Here is a 10,599-nt window from a genome sequence, read left to right on the forward strand (position 1 = left end):
GATGAACAGCAGTATGGAAGTGTAAGCTGAATAAACCCTTTCCTCCCCAAGTGCTTCTTTGTCATGATGTTTTGTGTAGGATTAGAAACCCTGACTAAGACACCTAGTATATACAAAGCCTCTATTTGATCCTAACCAATTTGTTCTTTTCCCAGAAAACTGTGAAAATGCCTGTTTTCACCGCCATTTCCTGGTTAATACTTACATATTTACTTTTAGAGAAAAATCAGTGTGATTGGATGGTCCAATGGTTTGGGCGTGGACTGTAAGTCTGGTGAATGCCATACAGATGACCCCGGCTCTCTGAGTGGAGCCTTTGTAATCTTTTCCCCAGCTGTCTCTCTTCTGATTCCTGCAGACTATTTATTCGATATTACTAACGAGTAACCTTGAATCCTTTGCCTTATTTGTTGATAATATTTATCTCATGTTCAGTTTTAATATTCTGATTGCTTCTCATTCGACAGCAAAATATTTAAAATTTTAAAGCGAATGTTTGTCCTGTTTTGAGACGGGACCTCACCTCTCCTATGCAGCCTTGCTATAATGCCAATGGCCTCAAACTTTTGATCTTACAGCATCCACCTCCTGGTGCTAGGATCACAGGTGTTCTCCACTGTGGCGATGTGTGGGGCTTTAGAGACCCAACCCAAGGCTTCTAGCATACTGGACCTGCTAGCAACTGTGCCGGATTCCTGGCCTCTCTGAAGTGTGTTTTTAGTGGGCCGACTACTCCAAACTTGCCTTCTCAGAACACAGGTGGCTCCATCTCACTCTTTCAGTCAGTACGGGGAGAGAATAACTATACATTCTGAGTCAGACTGGCTGTATAAGCTCTTCTACGTGGACACAGGGCAACACAATGGGTGCCAAATGGCAACTCCTATGGGGCCAGCATGCCCTCTTCCCAAATCTCCACAGAACCATCCAAGTTTACATGCCTCAGGAGGACCATGGGAACCCAGCCGCTTGGTCTCAATCCCATTTTTCTCAGTCTACTGAATAACACACCCGATACTTGTCCCTTGAAATGTTATTATACTATCTTGCCCCCAAAATATATTTCTGAAAAGTCATCTTGTCTGTCCCTATGTGACTTACCCATATCGATGGCGACCCACATCTCGGATGAGCCTCTCTGACAGGTAGGCACCAATTCGATCCAGTTTTTCAGGCGCTGAGAGGGCATAGAAGGTGAGTTTTTCCATGTTGGTCTTCACCAGACCATCCTGTAGAAGACAGACAGCTCAAAATCACCATGGCTCTGCTCTAATGGGAAGACTCAAGTCTGGAACAAAAGCAATTCAACTGGTCCCTCAAAATCTAGCTTTAGAGACCATGGTTTAACCACTGTACCAGGGCTGGGTGGGTTACATAGTTAACCATGCTAGGAAAACTCAAACAAACTTAAGGCTCACTGTCCCTAGTTTAACCTCAACAGCAAGCTCTAGGATCCTAGAGAGGATAAACCATAGCAGAGTGTGATACAGAAAGATTCCAAAAATAGTCAACTTCTGGCCTCCACATACATGTGCAGACAAGTGCAGTGCACACACGCACATGCATACACCACATACACATAAATACAGAGATAGGTTTTTATGCATGCGTGTATATATGTGTGTATATGCATTCATGTATGTACATGTGTGGTTATAGAGACATACGCGGATGTGTGGATGAAGGAGGAGGTGTCATTAAAAGTAATTCAGAGGGCGCTGAAGAGATGGCTCAGTGGTTAGGAGCACCTACTGCTCTTCCAGAGGTCCTAAGTTCGAATCCCAGCAACCACATGGTGGCTCACAACTATCTGTAATGGGATCTGATGCCCTCTTCTGGTGTGTCTGAAGACAGCTACAGCATACTCACATACATAAAACAAATAACTCTTAAAAAAAAAAAAAAGGCGGTTCTACAGCTTCGAGGAAAGTCTCCAGAGGATAACAGACATGGGATCCTCCAGCTGCCCATCCAGACAGGTCAGTAATTCTCAGGTAGCAAGGCAAATGCATCAGATCCTGACATCATCAGAACACAGTGTGACACAGAGTGACATCTTGGAAGCCAAGAAGCCAGGTCTCCTGTGCAGTGCACAGCCAGACATCTGACAGATGCCATGGAGAGCCAGAGCCAAATGCTAGACAGGGCATGTCTTCACTAAACAGCAGGAAAACGTTTCCGTCAGGAGAGTGAGCAACTGAGACAGGAGTGAGAAGGATGTGTCAACTGTATGGCAGCAGCCTAGCACATTCCCAACAGCCTCCTGCACATGCAGCCTTCAGAGGGGTCAAATGTCAGAGACTCTCACCACTCCCAGGGACAGGAAGAGTCAGTGCCCAAAGACCTTCCCCAGTCAGCAGCCCACGCAGCCCTTATTGTCACCCACCTCAGGATCTTCAGGGAAGATATTGTCCACCAGCCTCTTGTACCTGGGACGAAGGGCACCGCAGCAGCCACACACACCTAGAATGGGAAAAGAGAAACCTAGGCATAAAGGCCTGCTACAAGGTCATAAAGACCAGGGGTCCAGGGCCCAGGAGGAAAGAAACCAGCTGAAGGGCTGGGGCCTTGATCTTCCCAGGGGAGAGGTCTCTGGATGATTCCCAAGTGCCAAGTTTAGGGACTGGGTAGAGTGGAACATTCAGGAGGAGGAGTCAGGCCTCAGAAGAACACTTGGAGGGTAAGACCTCATGGGTGGGAGCTCATGCAGAGACCAGGTACTCCCACCGCCTTCCACTTATACAGCCCCCCTCCTCCAGGAATTTCTGAGATTAGACTATAAGACCTCCTGTGGCCCGTGAGTCTAGAACAGTGACTCTCAACCTTTCTTATGCTGTGACTCTTTACTACATGTCGTGATGACCTCCAACCATAAAATTATTTTCATTGCTACTTCATAACTGTAATTTTGTTACTGTTATGAATCATAATGTAAATTTCTGATATGTAGGATAACTGGTATGTGACCCTTATGAGAGGATCATTTGACTCCTAGAGGGGTCATGACTTACAGAGTGAGATCCGCTAGTCTAGAACGTCCTGGGATGAAGGCCACGTTCAGGGTAACTGTGCTCTGCCTGCCCTGACTGGCTCCCAAGTCCCTATTTCTTGAGCCTTGATTTCCTTTTCTGTGTCACTCCCACTTCAGAATGGTCCCTACTCTATGATACATGAACAGGCTCATTAACTATGAACAGGAAATTCTTCTTCACGGTCCTTCCTTGTCTGTGGTATTTGAAGCTGCATTGGAGAGCTGGGCTAGTTCTCTGTCCCAGCCCTTTCCCGGTCCAAGGGCTTTTGTCAGTCAGTGGGGGAATGAAAAACTAAGAACAATATAGCAGGATTTTACAAAGCTACATTTATTTCAAAAAGAAGCCCCAAATAACTCTGTTTAGGATCTCCAAGGCTAGGAAATGATGCTGTTTGGAAATCAACAATAAGACTGGTTTAAAAAAAAAAACCCAACTCTCCAGGTCCAGCATTAGAAACTTAATGGGTCAAGGAAATAGAAACTTCTGGAAACTGTCCTCATTAGCCTTCTTCCCGGGCAGGGCCTTCCTCTGCTGCATCCCAGCTCCTTTGTGCTGGGAGAGTGGGGGCTGTGCAGAAAGTGGACGGGAGGAGCTTTCACAGAGGAGCCTGGGAAAGTCCATCCCCAAAGAAAACCAAGTGCCCCGTCCATCCACCAATTATAGATGAGTTCTGTTTGTACACACCCTCTTCTTGAAATGCAAATGTTCCCTGGGAAGGTTAGGGGTCACTGAGAAAAGAATGACCAGCTTTAGTGGGAATTCCCACACAAAGACCTCGAAATAGGCCTGGGAGTCCGCGGCACCCAGCCAGGAGGAGGAGGCAGCCCTGGCTTTGGCCCCAGGGCTGATTTGGGTATGTGGGAATCAATGTGACCTGAAGAAGTGCAGGACAGTCAGGGGCAGCGAGGGGACCAGGGGACAGGTTTGTGAGTCCCACCCCTGCCCCACAAGGAAGCCTCATGGCCCTCAGCTCCCACCATCTCTGGCTCTTCTGGCCACCAGACATTTCCTGGATTTGTCCTGGCTTCCCCTGGCCCCTCCAAGCTGCTTTCTGTGAGAAAGCATTTAGGGCATCTCATTGGCGCCCAGGATTATTTCTTACGATTGAATATCTCCCAAAGAGACACACCCCTCTCCTGGCCCTCAAAGCCCAAGGTTTAAGGCTATTGGCTACATTGTCATCTGTCTGGCTCAGCTTTTTGGAGACTTTCTCCAGGTACCCAGGTAGGACATACACCAACTTAATAGATCCTTGGAACAACTCCATGGGGTGAATGGTCACTAAATGTACTCCTACTTTACAGATAAGGAAACGGAAGAGGTTAAATGACCTGCCTAGAGATGCACAGAGATAATGTATGGGCAACCAGGATATGGTTCCTCAAAATCTAGCTTCAGAGACCCTGGCTTAAACCACCGTGCTAGGGCAGGGTAGATCACATAGTTACAGAGCTAGGAAATCTCAAAGCACATGTGGGAAGGAAGGGCACAAAGAGATGGGATCCCGATCTGGGGAGTAGGCCCGAGTGTGGGGTGGAGCCCAAGACGGTGCTTATCTGCCCAGCACTGGGCAATAATGATGCTCCTGTTATTAGCCACTCTTGGAGTCTGCAAAGTGTAGTGGTTAAGTGATTTAGACTCTAGTCAGAGAGGCTGGCCTAAAAGCCCAGCTCTTCTGGTTTCTTTTTTTTTTTAAATTAGATATTTTCTTCATTTACATCTCATTGCTATCCCGTCTTCTGGTTTCTTACTGCATGACCTTGACTGACTAATGTAAACCAAATGCACAATTCTTCATAGATATATGGTAATGGTCCCACGTGGGGGGCCCCAAGAGACACCTGCATCTTTTTTTCTTTAACCTCCTAGAAGAAAAGACACAGAGACCAGGCAAGACCAGACTGAGGGCCACTATGCACAGGCTACAGGGAACTTTGAGAGTCATCTGAGTAGCAGGTGAGAGTAAGGACCCACCTTGATATGACATGCAGGATGTCGGTGTGTCACGTGGGTGTCAGGCAGGGACCTGAGTAGGTGACCCACGCAAGACTGTGGGGATCTAGATCTGAGCTGGGTGACTTGTCAAGACAGAACAGGGAGGGCAGACCTAGCAAGACGTAGGCACTTCATAGAAGCAAGAGGATACAGTAAGACTGTGGGCTTCTTATCTTATACAAGCAAAACCCCCAAACCCAGTAGTACCCCACAGAACTGGAGAAAACACATGGCTGGCAGACGGCATCTGGAATGGGCTGCACACAGAAAGGCTAGGGCTGAAGTCCTGGGGGTCACCTGCCTGAGGGAGGGCACTGAAGCTGCACCACAACACTGCAGGAGGTGGTCCTGCTGTTGGGGATAGGGGTGGGGAGTGTGAAACAAAGGACAGAGCCTGTATTCTCCACCAGATTTCCACAAAGCATGGCACCTTGACTTCCTTCCTTCTTGGCCTCTTTCCTCAGGCCCTCCAAACCCAGACCCTGGAGCCTTGTTTGGCAGAAGCTAACACTGGTCTCTGGTCAGTCTCATTAACATCCCTTGAAAACAAAAATCTCATCTAAAAGATCTAATTAAGCAATTCAAAAGCTGTTGGTCTCTAAGAAGCAGTTTTCTCCAATGTGCAAGTTTTTGTTTTGTTTTGTTTTAAAGACTGAAAGGCAAGAAATAATCCATACAGTAGAACCTTCTAGACATTTGGGTGTTAGGGTGTTTATATGAAGAAACCAGCTCGCAGGTGTCTGAAACCCATCCTGTTCTGTTGGGTGCTAGAGTTTTGTTTGTTTTTAAACCTTTTCAGAGCAGGGATGTGAAAGGAATAACCTGGGTTAAGAAGGAGGAAAGGCGCGGTCAAAGTTTTGTCCGTTGTAAGTAGTTCACCATATTGAGCAAGTCTAGAGCTGTGTAGCTCAGTGTATCCCAACAGAGGAGTCATCAGGACACAGCCCAGGGCTGATGCATCAGCATCTTATTATCTGCTCCCTTTGAGAAAGCAAACAGTCATAATTAGAAGCGAGAGAGATTTTTCTGGAATCTCAGCTGTAGAGCAGAAAGCCCTATATAGCAGCCATACTTCCCGGGCAATCCCTTAGGCAAAGAGCTGGGGATTCTGGGCTGAGGCTTGACCTCGGGAAGCCAAAGCAGGTATAGCAAGTGCTGGAAAGCCTGCACTGAGTTTTCTACCAGATTCAGAGCAGGTGAATTTAAAGGAGACATAACCCTGCCAGGGAAAAACCAAGGAAAGCATTAAGAAGCAACTGGAAACAGTCATCAGAACGAGAATTCAATAGGCACGTCTATGTTCCTTTAACCTTGCTCCCGAGAGCATTGATTCTTACCGTTTGCACACCGAAGCAGGTGGAGATTAACTCTCAGCCACTTGCCTATAATGTACCTTTTAATTCTGATCTATTTTATTTCTGAGAGAGAATTGCTCCCCACTAAGGTCATCTCTCACTCTCTGGAGATTATATCTGACAGATGCACTCTCCATTCACCAGAGGTAACTCTAAAAGACGCTCTTCCGTTACTAAGATCTCAATCACCTAAAAATAGGAAAATGAAGGAAAAGTAGCCTGGCCAACTTCCTGTTATATCAATGGATAATCAAAAATCAAATGATTAACAAAAAGTTAACAGAAATACCCAGTTAACAAGGCTTCAGTAGCACCCAACAACTTGAAAACTAAACATGGCCAGACTGCCCTGGTCCCCTCCTCCCTCCCCTAGGATTCCTCAGGCCCGACGCAAGGGCTCCTCACAGGACATGTGCATAGACGATTCCCACCCATGGTGTGTGGTGGGGATGTGGGTTGAGCATTGAGCTCATTTCTCGAGGACATGATGATGCAGGCATGCTGGAGACGGGTGGCCAGGGGTTGGGGTACTCCTTCCTACACAGCACACACTGCATACCCTGGCCTCCTCCCTGGCCTCTGCATGGCCAGAGCCATCTCACCAGATGACCCTTTCCTGTTGAGGAGGGTCTGGTGTGCAGTCATGGTGAAAGCACGGGCCCAGCTCTGGCTGTTCTAGATCTGATGGCGAACAGCCCGGAGTTACTGGCAACATCATCTGGTCTCAGTGCTGGTATTCTCAGCCTTGCCAACTTCTGCCCACTGCAGCCTTTTCTCCTGCCTGCCCCCACCCTGTGTTCTTGACCAATCTGTCCCTTTGGCCAGAACTGCCTGTGACAAGTGGAAGATGAAAACAATATCCCAATACTAAACATTGATAAACATTACAAACTTTTCAAAAATCTAGGCCTTCTCTGGTGGCACCTTCTTCCCACTCCATATGACCTGCAGGTCCTCCAAAACACAAGGCAGGCAGTCTCCTTTGAATTTCTTGTCTTCTTGCCTTGCTGCCTCTGGCTCCCTTAGGCTCATCTTTAATATCCAACAAACCCCAGGGTTTACTGACTGCTTTGGGTTAAAAACTAGGCCAAGTTTTCATAAGTATTTCACACAGAGCCTGTCGAGACCCGGGAAGATAGAGGCAGGGTCTGAGAGCTCACAGCGTATGTAGGACTCTGCCAGGAGGCTCCCAACATCCCTCATTACTATAACTGGAGTGTATCCTCAACCATTCCCCAGGCTCACTCTGCATTGTTCTCTGACGCTGGGTTTAAACCTGAGGCGTGGCTCTCTCCTGTCTCCCCAGCCACTGGCCAGGCGTCATCTGCTCATTCATTTCTGATGGATGGAGCATTAAGGCAACTCTGGTTTAGTTTACTTCCCAGTTGAAGAGTTAGCATGGCTCCATTTCTGCATCAAAAATCTCAATCCTTGCACTTAGCGATTGACCTGGGAAGCCCATTCAAGGGGGGTGGGGCTGGGGTGTCACCCTGTTCCTCAGCCATCCTCCACTGAATTCAGACACTTGTTTAATTCTCTACCTCAGAAGGCTCAGGCCAATGGCAGAGAGCAGACTTCCTATTATAATAGGAAGTCCTAAAAGGGACAGAGGGTGGGACATGCAGCAAATGAGGTGACAGGGATTCTGGGTACCAGCTGGTGTGGGTGGTGACCAGCAGCAATAAGCACCCTGACTCAGGGCCTGGCCCTGGCTGGCCCTCCTTCCCTAACGCCTCTCTCTGCCAGCTGGAGTCTGCGAGAAGGCATACTTTGCACTGAGCCTTCCAGGCAGAGCTCAGGCTGTTATTTCAGTGATTCATCTTTTCTTCCTCTAAAGCAACTAAATTGTCCAGGTCTCGTGTCCTGCAACCTTGACCTCTCTACAGTATTCTGAGCCCAACAGGCCTGAAGGCTTACTGACATGAGTGTGCCTGCTTTCATCTGCCTTTGATCAGCATGAGACCCAAGGAAGTCCTCTCCTCTTGGCTCTTATTTTCTGTCTTAAAAACATCAGCTCCATCATCCCCATTTACACATACACAAAGCCCTTTTACTCAAAATAGCCCATATTTATTTTCTTCTGTAATCTCCCTGTAAAAACAAGGGCTAGACTTGTTCATCCCTACCAAAGTAAATGGAATTTAAAAAAACAACCAAACAATTCACAATAAAGTCTAACTCAGGGCTAATGGCACAGACGGCCCTTTTAGATGAATTGGAGGAAATGGGACAAAGTTCAGAGAGAAAGGCGGGTCACCCCTATGCAGTACATTCCACAAGGACCCAGCTTGTGTTCAATGGACACTGCTTAAACTCCAGCAGCGGTACAGTGTTGCTGAACCATGTGGCCAGGAGAAGGAAGTTAAATATAAACACAGGCTGCCATCAAGGATCCTGTCCTTTAGTTGGGTTAGAGAGGAACCCTTCACCCCCCAGAGTTGCTGGTGTGGCCCAGTGAGTTCAAGGGGGTCCATCAAGCTGAAGCTGTGAGAGTTGGATAAACCCAGAAAAGCACATAAAGAAGCAAGACTTGAATTGGCTCATGACAGGTAGGACACCTAATGGAAACTCAAGCCACTGACCAGGGAGGAGAACCCAGCCAAGCTCCCTTATCCATAATCTCCTGGTTCCTTGTTTCTATTTTTAAAAGGCATCATGCTCGGAGACAAATTTATAAAGTAAAATACTGTAATCACATTGTTCAGAAATCGTGATGGACATGGGGGGGGGGCATTTGCTCTCTGTCTGTTTCCATGTTTTCAAATGTTTAAAATACATGCTTGAAATTTGGATCCCACAGGGCACTGTCAAAGCTTACTTTCATCTTGTGTCAGACATGCCCTCACCTTCTCACTACATATTCTTTCCTGGAACTTTAATGGCTGCTTACTACTCAGTCTTTTGAATAGATGCTGACTTATTTAATCATTCCTTCTTGTTCCTGATTTCTCATTGCTCAGAGTGAGGCAGCCATTTGCCCTGGGTAATTAAAACCAGAGAGCCACACGGGCGCAACCTGCATCTGCCCAGTCGGTGATTAGGACATTGATGGTATCGTGTGGCTGCTGGACAGGTGTACTATTGTGGGGGCTGGGGGAGGGGCACAACGGCGGTCACCAGCACCTGTCTCTTACCCTGGAAGATTAGAGATGGAGAAGAGTAAGAGAAGATTTGGGTGAAAATGGACCTGGGGAAGGAGTCAGGAACTGGCTTCTAGACAGTCTCCACTGAAAAAAGAATTCTGCGGCAGCTGAATTCTCTTCGGGGAGGCAGACAGTCCAGGAGCTGGCAGTAGCAGGCTGACCTTTCACGCTCCAGAGCCTCCAAGATGCTCACCGCTTTCCAGCCAATCTCTCTGGGCTAATCAGATTGCCACCTTAACTGAGAACAGGAGTTTTAAAAGAAATGTGTCTGATTGATTTAGTGTCCGGACTTCAATTCTTTACTACCTGTGGGCTTCCCCTGAGGGTTTTAGGACCACATTCCAAACAGATAACCAATAAAACCAAACAGAATCTCTTCCGATTGGCTGACTCATGGGACCACAGACAGTAGGAAATACTTATATCACCATGTCCAGGGTCCTGATAGCTTGGTTTTTGAACCCCAGTCCTAGCTCTGAGCCATGTGTGCCTCGGTCTCGGCAGCAGTGACCTGGGACTAAGGAGATCTGTTCTTCTGCTTTAACAGAGATTAACTGGAAACAAGCAAAGGTCTTAGCTGTTTCTGCCACAAGCTAAACACTCAGTTTACCACAGCCTTCATCACCAGCACCAGCACCACACCACCAACCATGTGGCACTGAGGCAACTGATTATTATTTAGATTTATTTTTATTTATGTGTATGAGTGTTTTGCCTGTATGTACACATGTGTACCTGGTGCTTGCAGAGGCCAGAATCCTAGGTCCTCTCTAAGTACAAGTGCCCTTCTTCAGTCACTGAGTCATTTTTCTGTCACTACCACCGCCACCATCAGCAGCAGAGTCTCTAGCCCAGGCTGGCCTCGAACTCCCCCATATAGTTAAGGATGGCTTTGAATTTCTGGTCCTCTTCCTTCCACCTCTCAAGTACTTGGATTATAGGCACGTACTATCCCAGGCAAGGCTCTGCAGTACTATCTCAGGCAAGGCTCTGCAGTGCTATCCCAGGCAAGGCTCTGCAGTGCTATCCCAGGCAAGGCTCTGCAGTGCTATCCCAGGCAAGGCTCTGCAGTGC

The 10,599-nt window shown here is 47.5% G+C and overlaps 1 protein-coding gene across 2 annotated transcripts in view; it reads right to left on the reverse strand.

Moving 5' to 3' along the window:
- Efr3b (EFR3 homolog B) overlaps nucleotides 1-10,599 on the reverse strand; it is a 74,527-nt gene that overhangs the window by 33,501 nt on the left and 30,427 nt on the right. For both annotated transcript variants that reach the window (XM_021179469.2, XM_029484966.1), the window contains exons 2-3: nucleotides 2,387-2,463; nucleotides 1,102-1,229 (exon numbers count right to left, since the gene is read on the reverse strand). In XM_021179469.2, coding sequence (XP_021035128.1) covers nucleotides 1,102-1,208 — 107 coding nt within the window. In that variant the 5' untranslated portion in view covers nucleotides 1,209-1,229; nucleotides 2,387-2,463. The remainder of the gene's footprint in view (nucleotides 1-1,101; nucleotides 1,230-2,386; nucleotides 2,464-10,599) is intronic.

The sequence above is a fragment of the Mus caroli genome, chromosome 12, assembly GCF_900094665.2.
Source record: "Mus caroli chromosome 12, CAROLI_EIJ_v1.1, whole genome shotgun sequence".
NCBI classification, from domain to species: Eukaryota; Metazoa; Chordata; class Mammalia; order Rodentia; family Muridae; genus Mus; species Mus caroli.